Source organism: Schistocerca piceifrons, chromosome 5 (genome assembly GCF_021461385.2).
Source record: "Schistocerca piceifrons isolate TAMUIC-IGC-003096 chromosome 5, iqSchPice1.1, whole genome shotgun sequence".
NCBI lineage: Eukaryota > Metazoa > Arthropoda > Insecta > Orthoptera > Acrididae > Schistocerca > Schistocerca piceifrons.
The window spans coordinates 154,705,315-154,721,006 of NC_060142.1; the positions used below are offsets into that span (position 1 = coordinate 154,705,315).

The 15,692-nt window shown below is 45.7% G+C and overlaps 1 protein-coding gene across 1 annotated transcript in view; it reads right to left on the reverse strand.

The window, feature by feature from the left end:
• The window catches only part of LOC124798822 (SET domain-containing protein SmydA-8-like), a 92,267-nt gene that overhangs the window by 67,415 nt on the left and 9,160 nt on the right, over positions 1-15,692 (reverse strand). The window contains exons 2-4 of the mRNA XM_047262351.1: positions 13,412-13,416; positions 10,486-10,602; positions 1,187-1,531 (exon numbers count right to left, since the gene is read on the reverse strand). Of these exons, the coding sequence (XP_047118307.1) occupies positions 1,187-1,531; positions 10,486-10,602; positions 13,412-13,416 (467 nt within the window). The remainder of the gene's footprint in view (positions 1-1,186; positions 1,532-10,485; positions 10,603-13,411; positions 13,417-15,692) is intronic.

Genomic DNA, 15,692 nt, shown 5'->3' on the forward strand with positions numbered 1-15,692 from the left:
CAATGTCATCGGCGAACCTCAAAGTTTTTATTTCTTCTCCGTGGATTGTAATACCTACTCCGAATTTTTCTTTTGTTTCCCTTTATTGCTTGCTCAATATACAGATTGAATAACACCGGGGAGAGGCTATAACCCTGTCTCACTCCCTTTCCAACCACTGCTTCCCTTTCATGTCCCTCGACTCTTATAACTGCCATCTGATTTCTGTACAAATTGTAAATAGCCTTTCCCTCCCTGTATTTTACCCCTGCCACCTACAGAATTTGAAAGAGAGTATTCCAGTCAATATTGTCAAAACCTTTCTCTAAGTCTACAAATGGTAGAAACGTAGGTTTGCCTTTTCTTAATCTACCTTCTAAGATAAGTCGTAGGATCAGTATTGCCTCACGTGTTCCAACATTTCTATGGAATCCAAACTGATCTTCCCCGAGGTCGGCTTCTACTAGTTTTTCCATTCGTCTGTAAAGAATTCGCGTTAGTATTTTGCAGCCGTGACTTATTAAACTGATAGTACAGTAATTTTCACATCTGTCAACACCTGCTTTCTTTGGGACTGGAATTGTTATATTCTTCTTGAAGTCTGAGGGTATTTCGCTTGTCTCATACGTCTTGCTCACCAGATGGTAGAGTTTTGTCGGGACTGCCTCTCGCAAGGCTGTTAGTAGTTCTAATGGAATGTTGTCTACTCCCGGGGCCTTGTTTCGACTTAGGTCTTTCAGTTCTCTGTCAAACTCTTCACGCAGTATCATATCTCCCATTTCATCTTCATCTACATCCTCTTCCATTTCCATTATATAGCCCTCAAGTACCTCACCCTTGTATAGACCCTCTATATTCCACCTTTCTGCCTTCCCTTCTTTGCTTAGAACTGGGTTCCCATCTGAGCTCTTGATATTCGTACAAGTGGTTCTCTTTTCCCGAAAGGTCTCTTTCATTTTCCTGTAGGCAGTATGTATCTAACCCCTAGTGAGATAAGCCTCTACATCCTTACATTTGTCCTCTAGCGATGCCTGGTTAGCCATTTTGCACTTCCTGTCTTATCTCTCTAGCAAAACTAAACATTAGAAAAATACACACTTCAGAGTAGGCAGTAATCACGGGTACTGACATGCAGGGCGTCGCCTACAGAAACCAGTGAGCTGTACTCTGCCTGCCGGGATGGAATCAGACAGCGGCGGATAGTCACCTGGGGGTCCGTGCAGCGCTCGCAGCGACAGAGGAAGTGCTTCGTGAGCTGCAGGTGCCTCTGTCGGGCCGGCGTGCCCCACAGCAGCGGCGTGTACGAGTTGGTGAGCTCGCGGCCCTCCGGAATATCGACAGCTGCGCGCACCACCATGGCGTGGCTCTCGTCGAAGCCGTGCGTCGTGTTGGGTGAGCACTCGTTGTTCATCATGGCCGACAGCGGGTACAGGCCGCGCACGCCCGCGCTCACCTCGAACGCGTTCGCGTCCATCACGGCGCACGCGCGCCGCATGAAGCGCAGCTGGCTCGGCGTTGGCGCACTGCGCAGCTCTGTTGCCAAATCCGTTACCTGCAACAGTGAAGATGCAGGTAGTGCTTGGCGGAGAGTACATCTACAGCTACACAGATACTCCGCAAGCCACCGTACGGTGCGTGGCGGAGGGTACCCTGTACCAGTATTAGTCACTTCAATGATAAGTAATTGAGACCCTCAGCTGCCGACAGGTGTTGTTGACAGACCTCGATGCGGACGGCTGAAAATGTGTGCCCCGACCGGGAGTCGAACCCGGGATTTCCTGCTTACATGGCAGACGATCTATCCATCTTAGCCACCGAGGCCACAGATGAATAGCGCGACTGCAGGGACTTACCCTTGCACTCTTCCCGTGAGACCCCCATTCCCAACTGTCCACAATCTACATACGCAAATATCCATTAGGAACAATACATATGTAGATTGTGGACAGTTGGGAATGTGGGTCTCACGGGAAGAGTGCGAGGGTAAGTCCCTGCAGTCGCGCTATTCACCTGTGGCCTCGGTGGCTCAGACGCCGGCACGGTAGCTCAGCGCGTTCGGTCAGAGCGTTAGCTACCCCCTGTAACAAAAAAACTGAGTGAACAGATCAACGGAGAACCTAAATGGGTGTCATCGGACGTCCAACCCGAACAAATTCAACGAACAACATAGAACAAAATGAGATAAAAAAAAGATGGATAGAGCGTCTGCCATGTAAGCAGGAGATCCCGGGTTCGAGTCCCGGTCGGTGCATACATTTTCAGCTGTCCCCATCGAGGTATATAAACAACACCTGTCGGCATCTGAGGGTATCAATTAATTATCATTTATTCTAGAGAAGCTGCACTGTCATCAAAGGCATGTTTCTTCGAGAACAGTTACCATCTTCATATATTAGTCATTTCCTTTCCTGTTTCACACGCAAATAGAGCGAGGGAGAACCGACTATCTGTACGCCTCCGTATGAGTCCTAATGTTTCGTATCTTCGTGGTCCTTAAGTGCAGTGTATGCTGGCGACAGTAGAACCGTTCGGCAGTCAGCTTGTAACCTCCCCACCGTAATTTTAAAAGAAAGAAAAGACAATACTTAATAGAAATGGGAGCCAAGTGTAACCTCCCCACCGTAATTTTAAAAGAAAAAAAAAAACAATACTTAATACAAATGGGACCCAAACGTAACCTCTCTAGCAATTAAATTTAATGACAATAAAACTGATAATCGCAATCTGACTCAAATATAAATTCTTCACAAAAAATTAAAGTCCATTCAGTGATAAGAAAATTCAATTAAACCGAAATATCGGTCTTTGGCCCTGTGCAAAACAATCAGAATTAAAGTCTTACCTCAGAATAACTGGATGTCAAATTTCTGCTCTTATCTTTGCGCACGGCTTGGAGGAACTGCATTGCAAATAATAATATTCCTTTTTTCTGTAATTTTACTGAAAATTTTCTTTAAAAAAAGTGGAATGAAATGGGAAGTGCAACGAAATCTTTAGTTCAATAAAAAATAAAATTTTTGAAAAAATGCTTTTAAAATAAAAATTATTATTGGGGCATTTGTTGGAAATTAATTACAATAAATAAATTTTTACATTATCTAATGATTATATTAATTAACAGTATACCTCATTCAGCATCTTGACCAGTGTTGCCGACCGCCTACATCACACAACCGCACTGGGCTGCTACTACTGACCGACCGCTCTGCATGACGACTACTAGCGTACTGCACTACACGACGACTAGTAGCGAACTGCACTGCACGACTACTACTGACCGACTGCTCGCAACTAAATCGAGCTACAGACTGCCACGACTACAGACAGAGTACTGCTCTGCATAGCGACAACTAGCGAACTGCTCGCAACACTCACGCGGTCAAGCGCATACTATCTGGTCAGAGACGCTGCAATGCCTCGCCATCGCTGCTGCGTTACATACGTGTTTCAAGCTTCGACTGCCGGATCTCTAAATTTTATCGACAGTGTTTCTCGAAATGAACGTCGCCTCCTCTGCAGGGATTCCCATTTGAGTTCTTGAAGCATCTCCGTAACACTTACGTGTTGTTCGAATCTACCAGCCCGCCTCTGAATTGCTTCGATGCCTTCCTTCAGTCTGACCTGGCACGGATCCCCAACACTCGAGCAGTACTCAAGAATAGGTCCCACCAGCATCTCCTTTACAGGTGGACCACTCTTTCCTAAAATTCTCCCAATAAACCAAAGTCGACCATTCGCCTTCTCCACCACACTGCTCACATGCTCGTTCCACCTCATATCGCTTTGGAACGTTACGCCCAGATATTTAAAACACTTGACCAACTGGAAATTTTGTGTAAGTCGCCTTGTATCTTCCTACTCAACTTCGACACCTTGCCGTATACAATGGTATAATCAGCAAACAACCCCACACTGCTGCCCACCCTGTGCGCCAAATCATTTATGTATGCAGAGACCAACAGTTTGTACAGAACCTTCAGTGCGCGAGACCTACTCGCATCTGGCCAGTTGTTTTTTTCTCTGTTCAAGTAGCAATCGAATCATATGTTTTGTATGCCAGCACAACTCTTTTACACAACTACACAGCATCGCCTCTCATAACGGAGTTACTACGAACTAAAAATATAGCAGAATGGCCAGAAACAACCGTTTATTGAGAGCTAATTGTTCTCATGATTGTATCACAACTTGCTGTCTGATTAGCTGTGTGTGCACTCACTACCCAATGCTAGTCCCTCCTCTTAAAAATCGGTTACTTCCATACAATTAAACAACAGAATTTCAGTATTGTTAAGCTATAGTGGCAACGGCCTCGCCGCAGTGCATACACCGGTTCCGTGAGATCACCGAAGTTAAGCGCTGTCGGGCGTGGCCGGCACTTGGATGGGTGACCATCCGGGCCACCATGAGCTGTTGCCATTTTTCGGGGTGCACTCAGCCTCGTGATGCTAACTGAGGAGCTACTCGACCGAACAGCAGCGGCTCCGATCAAAGAAAACCATCATAACGACCGGGAGAGCGGTGTGCTGACCACACGCCCCTCCTATCCGCAGCTCATGTGAGGACCTGAGGATGACACGGCGGTCGGATGGTTCCGATAGGCCACTTGTGGCCTGGCGACGGAGTGCTAAGGTGTAGTAAGAACGTTCGGTTGCACAGAAGTAACAATACTTGTATCTGGACTGCAGAGTGAATTCTGATCTACCTAGAATTTATCGCTAACTAGAGAGAGCGTGGACTCGCCTTGTTCACTCTTCAGTTAGCAGACAGACAAGAGCCTAAGAATAAATTCCGAGCTGGGAAATGGCTTTATCACTTGGCCACTTTTTTTACCGTGAGTTATAGTGAAGGAGAGGTAAGTCCTCGATGTGTATGCCCAGTATTTTTCCTTTGTAAGAAACCGTACGTTAAACTAGGCGGCCATGTGGTATCTTCCTGTTAGTTCCGTGGCGTACGCCGGATTGCATCGCACGGCGAGAGAACCAGCGAGCTGCAGAAACCTGAGAAGCGCTTTGTTTCGCAACAGGGGGGAAACAGAAGCCTTTGAAACTGACACTCTGGAGTCACACAGGCTGATAATCTTGCTCCGTGTAGAGGCGAGTAGAAAAACCTGTGCCCACGGATACTGCTCCGTCAAATCGTTCACCCTGGTTCGTGAGAGCTATCTAATTCTTACCTGTTCTCCGAAGGAAGGAAAGTATCTTCAAAGTCTTTTATTTAAAAATTTTTAGGTCTGTAGTAGGAATCTAAACGGGACTAAGAACAGGATGGCACAGCACCTGAGAGCTCATGTGAATGCTAGAAATAACAGGCGATTCCTCTTAGTTCACGGTCTATTTCTGAATGGAGTGGCCTGGTTTAAACTCATGCCAATTCTTGGGCTTTGGAGAACGTGTATCAGTCAGTAACTCGTTCATGTCAGGCACACGTATAAAACCTCTCCCTAGGAAGTTGGATAACAGCTGGATTTTCTTTACTACGGACAGATGACTTGTCAGATAATAGCGAACGACAAACAGCCCATACTCATATCAATCTCCGCAATTTGCCCAGATTACGAGACCGCCAGACTGGCGTACCTGTGTAGTGCAGGATAGACTCACCGAATGTCAGATTGAGCTGACAGTGGAGACTGTTGATCAATGAAGATGGAAAAAGTCTGTGGTATTCAGTGCGAAGACTGGTTTGATGTAACTTTCCACGCCAGTGTATCATGGGCAAGAATCCACACCACTGAAGACAGTTGCACCCAACATCTGTTTGAATTTGGTTACTGTAAAGCCTTGGTCTCCCTCTACAATGCTTATAACTTATTTCCCTCCATTACCAAACTAACTACTCCTTGATGCCTCAAACATCTTGTGGCACAGACATAAGGCTAAGAATAACTACAGTCAAGGAATAGTTCAACAAAAACAGGAAACTGGTATGTGGCCCACTGGATAAAAATCTGAGAAAAATATCGGCAAAATGCTGTATATGTTGCACAGTTTCATGAATGAACTTGGAAATTATGAAAACACGAGGAAAGCAACTAAAAGATGTAGATGTAGAGGAAACTAGAAGGTATGAATTGGGATGTCTGGGGAAGACACAAGGAGGTGTTGTGAAACCTTAGGACAACAGAAACCACTCAGACGTCATAAGCAAAATGAAGAGAAGTTGGCTAAGAAACACGTTGAAATGACAGTCCTTGCACCAGCAAAGAATTCAGGGGATGGTAAGGGGAAAGAGATCGAGAAGAAGAAGAAGAAGAAGGATATACCAACTAAAAGACAGTGTCAAGGAGGAAGATGATGACTACGCGTGACTACGGAGGAAACCAAAAGACAGAACTGGCTAGTTATCATGCCTGGACATGCCGCCAGGCGCAACAAGTACTGATCACGATGTTTATGATGATGATGAAGCCTTAATACACTGCCTGGCAAAGAAAAAAGAAACAAAACTAAAAAAACGGAAGCACCCGGAACAGGAGGAGAAAGCGAAATGAAACCTTTCGCATCTTGAGAGGGTATGTGATGTTATTTGAGTAGTTACAATTTCCAGTCAGATTTAAAAAGAAGTAGGCAGCATGGCCTGGATGCATGCATTGATTCGACTGGGAAGGGTATCAGAAAGCAGTCCTGTCTTCTCCTGAGGCTAACTGGCACACAGATGTAACCAGTCCTTGATACTGGCTGGCACTGCGCCGGAGATGACGTCCGAGATTGTGCCAACCATGTTCTATCGAGGACAGACCTGCGCAAGGGAGTATCTTAGCATCAGGCAGACACTTCCTAAGGGACACGTCTCATGTGTGAACGAGCATTGTGCTGTTGAAGAATGACGCCACATCACTGTCATATGAGAAGTAACACATGACGACGCAGGATGTCTTTGACAAACCGTTATGGCGTTACAAATACACTCCTGGAAATGGAAAAAAGAACACATTGACACCGGTGTGTCAGACCCACCATACTTGCTCCGGGCACTGCGAGAGGGCTGTACAAGCAATGATCACACGCACGGCACAGCGGACACACCAGGAACCGCGGTGTTGGCCGTCGAATGGCGCTAGCTGCGCAGCATTTGTGCACTGCCGCCGTCAGTGTCAGCCAGTTTGCCGTGGCATACGGAGCTCCATCGCAGTCTTTAACACTGGTAGCATGCCGCGACAGCGTGGACGTGAATCGTATGTGCAGTTGACGGACTTTGAGCGAGGGCGTATAGTGGGCATGCGGGAGGCCGGGTGGACGTACCGCCGAATTGCTCAACACGTGGGGCGTGAGGTCTCCACAGTACATCGATGTTGTCGCCAGTGGTCGGCGGAAGGTGCACGTGCCCGTCGACCTGGGACCGGACCGCAGCGACGCACGGATGCACACCAAGACCGTAGGATCCTACGCAATGCCGTAGGGGACCGCACCGCCACTTCCCAGCAAATTAGGGACACTGTTGCTCCTGGAGTATCGGCGAGGACCATTCGCAACCGTCTCCACGAAGCTGGGCTACGTTCCCGAACACCGTTAGGCCGTCTTCCGCTCACGCCCCAACATCGTGCAGCCCGCCTCCAGTGGTGTCGCGACAGGCGTGAATGGAGGGACGAATGGAGACGTGTCGTCTTCAGCGATGAGAGTCGCTTCTGCCTTGGTGCCAATGATGGCCGTATGCGTGTTTGGCGCCGTGCAGGTGAGCGCCACAATCATGACTGCATACGACCGAGGCACACAGGGCCAACACCCGGCATCATGGTGTGGGGAGCGATCTCCTAGACTGGCCGTACACCACTGGTGATCGTCGAGGGGACACTGAATAGTGCACGGTACATCCAAACCGTCATCGAACCCATCGTTCTACCATTCCTAGACCGGCAAGGGAACTTGCTGTTCCAACAGGACAATGCACGTCCGCATGTATCCCGTGCCACCCAACGTGCTCTAGAAGGTGTAAGTCAACTACCCTGGCCAGCAAGATCTCCGGATCTGTCCCCCATAGAGCATGTTTGGGACTGGATGAAGCGTCGTCTCACGCGGTCTGCGCGTCCAGCACGAACGCTGGTCCAACTGAGGCGCCAGGTGGAAATGGCATGGCAAGCCGTTCCACAGGACTACATCCAGCATCTCTACGATCGTCTCCATGGGAGAATAGGAGCCTGCATTGCTGCGAAAGGTGGATATACACTGTACTAGAGCCGACATTGGGCATGCTCTGTTGCCTGTGTCTATGTGCCTGTGGTTCTGTCAGTGTGATCATGTGATGTATCTGACCCCAGGAATGTGCCAATAAAGTTTCCCCTTCCTGGGACAATGAATTCACGGTGTTCTTATTTCAATTTCCAGGAGTGTATGTTTACCTTTGAAGAGAAACTTCGTGCCTTTATTTCCAAACTTTAATTACGGATATGTAAAAGTGGTGAAAACTATTATTTTGCATTCCCGACATTAAAAGCACTCTTTGATGACATGATTAGGGCAAACAAACAAGAAACATTAAGAGTTATCTGCAAATGCTGGCTGATGAATTCAATCGTTACTACCCACAATACAAGAAAATGGAGTCTAAAGTTGACCCACAACTGATTCACAATCCTTTCAGCTCTAATGTTGGAGAAGTTACAGAATAAATTCCAGAAAGACAGAAATAGTAAGTGCGTATTTGAATCTGATTGTCTTCAACAATTTTGGTGCAATAGAGAAGTTTCGGACACTAAAGTTCGAGAAATCGCCTTGCGCTATCTTATGTTTTTCTCCACAACTTATTTATACGAACAATGCTTTTCTGGTATGCTGGTAGTTAAAAACAGCTCCAGTGATCGACTGAAAGTAAGTGATAATATGCGGGTAGCTCTGAGCACTATTATTAGCCCCAGAAGTGCCGAAATTTTACGGAAGATGCAAGCTAATAGCACACTGACGAAAACCTTATTTAATTTTCCACCAATAACGTTGCGTTTTAAATCACACTACTGGCTACTGGCCATTGAAATTGCTACACCAAGAAGAAATGCAGATGATAAACGGGCATTCATTGGACAAATATATTATACTAGAAATGACATGTGATTACATTTTCACGCAATTTCGGTGCCTAGATCCTGACAAATCAGTACCCAGAACAACCACCTCTGGGGGTAATAACGGCCTTGATACGCCTGGGCATTGAGTCAGAGCTTGGAGCGTGTACAGGTACAGCTGCCCATGCAGCTTCAACATGATACCACAGTTCATCAAGAGTAGTGACTGGCGTATTGTGACGAGCCAGTTGCTCGGCCACCATTGACCAGACGTTCTCAATTGGTGAGAGATCTGGAAAATGTGCTGGCCACGGCAGCAGTCGATCATTTTATGTATCCAGAAAGGCCCGTACAGGACCTGCAACATGCGGTCGTGCATTATCCTGCTGAAATGTAGGGTTTCGCAGGGATCGAATGAAGGGTAGAGCCACGGGTCGTAATACATCTGAAATGTAACAGCCACTGTTCAAAGCACCGTCAATGCGAACAAGAGGTGACCTAGACGTGTAACCAATGGCACCCCATACCATCACGCCATACTGGCGATGACGAATACACGCTTCCAATGTGCGTTCACCGCGATGTCGCCAAACACGGATGCGACCATCACGATGCTGTAAACAGAACCTGGATTCATCCGAAAAAATGACGTTTTGCCATTCGTGCACCCAGGTTCGTCGTTGAGTACACCATCGCAGGCGCTCCTGTCTGTGATGCAGCGTCAAGGGTAGCCGCAACCATTGTCTCCGAGCTGATAGTCCATGCTCCTGCAAACGTCGTCGAAATGTTCGTGCACATGGTTGTTGTCGTGCAAACGTCCCCATCTGATGACTCAGGGATCGAGCCGTGGCTGCACGATCCGTTACAGCCATGCGGATAAGATGCCTTTCCATATTCTGCTAACAGTCATTGGATCTCGACCAACGCGAGCAGCAATGTCGCGATACGATAAAGCGCAATCGCGATAGGCTGCAATCCGACCTTTATCAAAGTCGGAAACGTGATGATACGCATTTCTCCTCCTTACACAAGGCATCACAACAAGGTTTCACCAGGTAACACCGCTCAACTGCTGTTTGTGTATGAGATATCGGTTGGAAACTTTCCTCATGTCAGCACGTTGTAGGTGTCGCCACCGGCGGCAACCTTGTGTGAATGCTCTGAAAAGCTAATCATTTGCATATAACAGCATCTTCTTCCTGTCGGTGAAATTTCGCGTCTGTAGAACGTCATCTTCGTGGTGTAGCAATTTTAATGCGCAGTAGTGTACAATAGCGCTTTTAATGCATTTAAATTTGAGTTTAACGAACATGTTAAAAGTTTCGATTAAAGTTTTTTTTTAGATAGATATAATTTATTTTTGTTGAACCTTGTTGTGGTCCCTGCTAACAACAAGGAAAGCGAACCGTTCCCTGGTCAAAAAAAGTTTGGGAACCAGTGCTTTAGAGCAGTTGACCCTCACTGAAACGGTGAGGTGCAAATAACAGCAAGTAGCCTTGCGGTCGTACCTCCCAGCCGTGCCGCGGGTGCGGGTGTGCGTAGAGGCGAGCGACCAGCCGGCGCGCCTCCTCCGGCAGGGCGAGGCAGCGCAGGGCGGCAGAGGCGCGCGCCAGCACGGCCTGCTGCTGCGCACGCGCACACGCTCCGCCGCTGTCGCGCACGCCCCACCCCCGCAGCAGCCGGCACTCTCCACGGTGCCCGTCCGGCACGCAGTCTGCAACAGGCCGGGTAGCGGAGTAGCAGCAGCGTCCCGGCGCAGGCCGCGTCACGCCGGACGTCAGCTGAAGATAAAGCCCCCTGTACACCGAAGCAGCGATCGGGAAATCTGCCTGGTGTAAACGCTAGGCACGCGTGCGCAAACGGCGTTCGGTCAAGCGCGGTTCACATTCGCTCGTGTTGCGCTAAGTTTAGCTTTTCAGCGAACCGTCAAAGGACCTTCACATCCTCTCCGTTTCGGTGATAACAGTACAGAAAGCTTTCGTCTGTTATCTTCTCTACTTTTGTTGCTGTTGACACGAGTTACGTGAACAAGTGGTCCGAAGCGATTGTAATGTGGCTGATAGAAGACAAAGTATAGACGAGCAGCTCGTTATCAAAGATGGGCCGGACGGCCGGTTCTAGGTGCTACAGTCTGGAACCACGCGACCGCTACGGTCGCAGGTTCCAATCCTGCCTCGGGCATGGATGTGTGTGATGTCCTTAGGTTAGTTAGGCTTAAGTAGTTCTAACTTCTAGGGGACTTATGACCACAGCAGTTAAGTCTCACAGTGCTCTTTAAAAAAAATATAATAATAAAAAAATGGACAACTCCACTTTTCCATTTTTTTCAGAGGAGTGACCAAAGACGAATGTTCAGATATATATGTGGTGCAGAGTGATGAACGGTTTTCGGGTGATTCTTATGATCCCATAGATGTAACTTTGTGAAAAAATGTGGGAGTTCCCATGTTTTGTGGCACCACACGTAAAAATTTTTTGGTCACCTTCCATGTGCTTCTATCACTCAACTTTTCTCGCTCGTTTATAACGAACTTTTTACGCATTTTCTTCAGTGATTCCACTTTATTATGATAAATTAAAAACGTAAGATATGACTGAAGACACAACGTCTTACAACAGAGGAGCTTTGCAATACTGTGTATACATTGCAGTATGGGAACGTCAGAGACGCATTCCAGTCACCTTATTGGCTGCTGCTGGAGTAGGCCGAATATGAAGTTGAAATGTAATGGCGTTGTCCAAAGTTTACAGAGCAGATCGCGAGTCACATTTATTTTAAACACGTTACAGTTCGTTTTTGAAAATTCAGGATATTATAAATATATTCGATTTCAAAAGTGCTACTGAAATCAGTTAACATCTAAATCTTGGGAAAAATAGAGTTTTTCACCTCTGATAATGAGTCCCCAAGTTTCATACGAGCTTCTGTGATCCAAGAGATCCACAGCACAAATGCCGAAGGAAAATCAGTATGATTGATGGAAAATTGCTGAAGCACTCGACGGTCCTACCGGGGACGTGAGAAAGACATTAAATTTATTAGGTTCCTGAATCATGTGCGAACGGAGCGAATAAACACAAGCTTTGTAATTCTTTCTATTAAAAAGTAAAATTACAATAAATTTCCTTGAAAGTAAACAAGTCCGAGTATGCATCTATTATACTGACGAAAATTGAAAGTATACGAAACATCTGATCATTCTCGCTGGTTACGTACATGGTATCTGTAAGATACCTGATGTATAGTGCTATTTCAGAGATTCTTAATGATAAATAAAAATATTTTATCCAGGATCGTGCTACCTGCCCTCTAACAAACTATAAAGCACATTTTATCAAGTAGCTAACGTGAAAGGCTGTACGTATATTTCACATCTCCTAGTTGTATTTTAAGGACATTCCTCACACGTACTTTAACAAAATCATCACGTGCTTCACCTATGTCCTGCAGACATCAGAAACTATCTGATATAAAGCAGCTACCCAAAAGCGAGACGGCCACTAACGTAAAAATTCATGTTCCTAATAACTAGAATGTAAATACCAGCCTTCCTTCACGTTATGTTCATCTCGATAGTTAGTATCATGCTTTTAAATTGCTTTCTCAGTTCTACTGAGACGCCAATGAAATGCTTGAACCCAGATGTGTTCAAAGTTTTCGGATAATTCTAAGGAAAATTGGAGATGCAATTCAGTATTACGTGCACTACCTACACACATTTCACGCTTACGTCCAAGATGAGTCACCTAACTTTTTCCTTTCCCATGTCAAGTGGTCCGAAGCGATTGTTCAAATCGTTCAAATGGCTCTGAGCACTATGGGACTAAACTTCTGCGTTCATCAGTCCCCTAGACTTAGAACTACTTAAACCTAACTAACCTCATGCGCTGTACGGACAATAAGTTAGGCAACTGAAATTTTGACGCCGCAGCAGAGCGTGCGAGAACATGAATCCTCCTGGCAGATTAAACTGTGTATCGGACCGAGACTCGAACTCTGAACCTTTGCCTTTCAGGTGCTCTACCGAACTGTGAAAGTGAGCTTTTGTCTCACATACAGTCTCATTTAAAGAGTCGGATTAGAACATGTTTAAAAACAAGGGTCATATATACCTCCATGAGACAGTATTGGCCTAAAGGAGACGAAAAGTACGTACAACGGTATGTTCGCGTATCAATACATGTCTCATTCCCATCTGTCCGATACGCAAACATGGAGACTATAGGCAGTGACGCAGGTAGTTACCACGCGCCATGACACACCTATTACGAATCCTACTTCATCTGTAAATAAGACTACACATTACTCGTCATAAAAAAGGTTCATATATCTAAATGTATTGTTATCTGGACGCATAATCACAGAAACTTTTTTCTTCTATATTTCATCAATACTGCCTCCTGTGGGAAATATGTGACACCCAGCACAGTTACCTGGACTAAGGAATTAGCAATGACAAAGTTAATGAGTCAAAAAAAATTATAGTAGCTGTTCTTGAATAAATCTGTATGTGAACTGCTGCGGACTGAAACAACAGGGAACTGTCATCCGGAAAATTCAAGACATTGCCATTCATTTCCTAGAAAGAAATATATTCATAAAAATGCATCAAACAATATTTCAAACGCAATGCATATTGGCCTTTAGTCTTAAGCGTTGTGCTTTTTTCCTATCGAAGTGCTGAATAACGACAAAAATATTGTATTTTTGTCCATCAATAGAGCTGCCTACTATCTATTACAAAAACAGTTATTTAATTGAAAATTTTACGTTCTTACTTGTGCACAGTATAGGTATTTTCCTTGTCCAGGCCTTGTACAATCTAAATCATCTTTCGCTTTAAGATATCTAGCTTTTTTGTGTGAGAACAAGCACAGGAACAATATCCAAATCTTCGTGGGAAACTTTGCAATGCGCCACGAAAACAAAAGACACAATAAACTAACGACCTTTTCTTGATTCATCAGTTTTTTAACTTGTTAGATGCGTTCCGTCACGAATTCCTCTCTTGTGTCCAGCGCTTCATCTCGTAGAAGCACTTGCACCCTACATCATCATTTATGTGTTAGATGTATTCCAGTCTCTGATTTCCGTACAGTTTTTACTCTCTCCAGCTCCCTTTAGTACCATAGAAGTTATTCCCTGATGCTTTAACACATCCAATTATTCTGCGCCTTCTTCTTGTCAGTGTTTTCCACATGTTCGCCGGCCGCTGTGGGGGAGCGGTTCTAGGCGCTTCAGTCCGGAACCGCGCTGCTGCTACGGTCGCATGTTCGAATCCTGCCAGAGGCATGGATGTGTGTGATGTCCTAAGGTTAGTTAGGTTTAAGTAGTTCTCAGCCTAGGGGACTGATGACCTCAGATGTTAAGTCTCATAGTGCATAGCGCCATTTGAACCATTTCAACCACATGTTCCTTTTTCAACCATTTCTGAGGAGAGCCTTCTTATTCCTCTTTTTGACAGTACACCTAATTTTAAATATCGTCCTTCAGCGCCACATCTCAAACGTTTCGATTCTCTTCTTTTCCGTTTTCTTACAGTCTGTGATTCACTACTACGCAAACGCGAACGGCCTTGCCTCGTGGAATACATCGGTTCTCGTCAGATCACGGAAGTTAAGCAACGTTCGGCGTGGCCAGTATATGGATGACTAACCGCCTGGGTACGCCACGTGCTATTGGCTACATTAGCTACTTTCCCTTTGCATTTACAGCAAACGGAAGGCCGGGTGGTGGCGTAAATATCTGATCACCAGACGTTCTGGCAACGTCCTGGATTAAATTCCAAACCCCTCCGTAGTGCCTCATGAAGTGAGGACATTTGACACTGCTGATGGCGAGCCGTCCGTCGGATGGGAACGTTATCTTCGACGGCCCTCTTGGTGCTATTCGCAAGGAGTAGGCTATGTGACGGCACTGGTTTCACCCTCCTCTTCCCTCATTATCATACAACACAAACCGTTAAGCACGCAACTCACACCCATTATAATCACCTACACCTATCAGATAAACTTAAACAAACAAGTCTCATAGTTCGCGAAGGAAAGGTGCTATTGTGCGTGAAGGACAGAAAAATGTTTCCATTCAAGCAGCTGAACTTGCCCTTCGGGTTCTCCCAGTCGACAGTGACACAGGCCTACGACATAACTTTTACATTTGCTGATATACAATGCTGTGCTCCAAACGTACAATCTTAGAAATTTCGTCCTCAAATTAAGATTAAGAAGACACAAAAGCATGTACGCTACTACTATATCAAGAGTGAGCACAGCGATGATAGATTAGCTGCCGATGTTATCAAACGAGGCCACCGTTCCCCCAGCAACGTCTAAATCAAAAATTTCTTTCCTAGAAAGCTTACCATTGGTGTCCCACACCATCCTTCTATTGACGGCCTAAATACCACCAGATGCAGAACGCTCTGGAATATTTTTAATTTCAATCGACCTTACGCTACGAATAGACAAGAATTCGAATAAAGAACAGCTGCTAACATGAGCAATTTAGAAGTACCGGTTGATCAAAAAGTCAGTATAATTTTGAAAACTGAATAAATCACGGTATAATGTAGATAGAGAGGTACAAGTTGACGCACATCCTTGAAATCACATGGGGTCTTATTAGAACAAAAAAAAAGTTCAAAAAATGTCCGACAGATGGCGCTTCATCTGATCAGAATAGCAACAATTAGCATAACAACGTAAGACAAAGCAA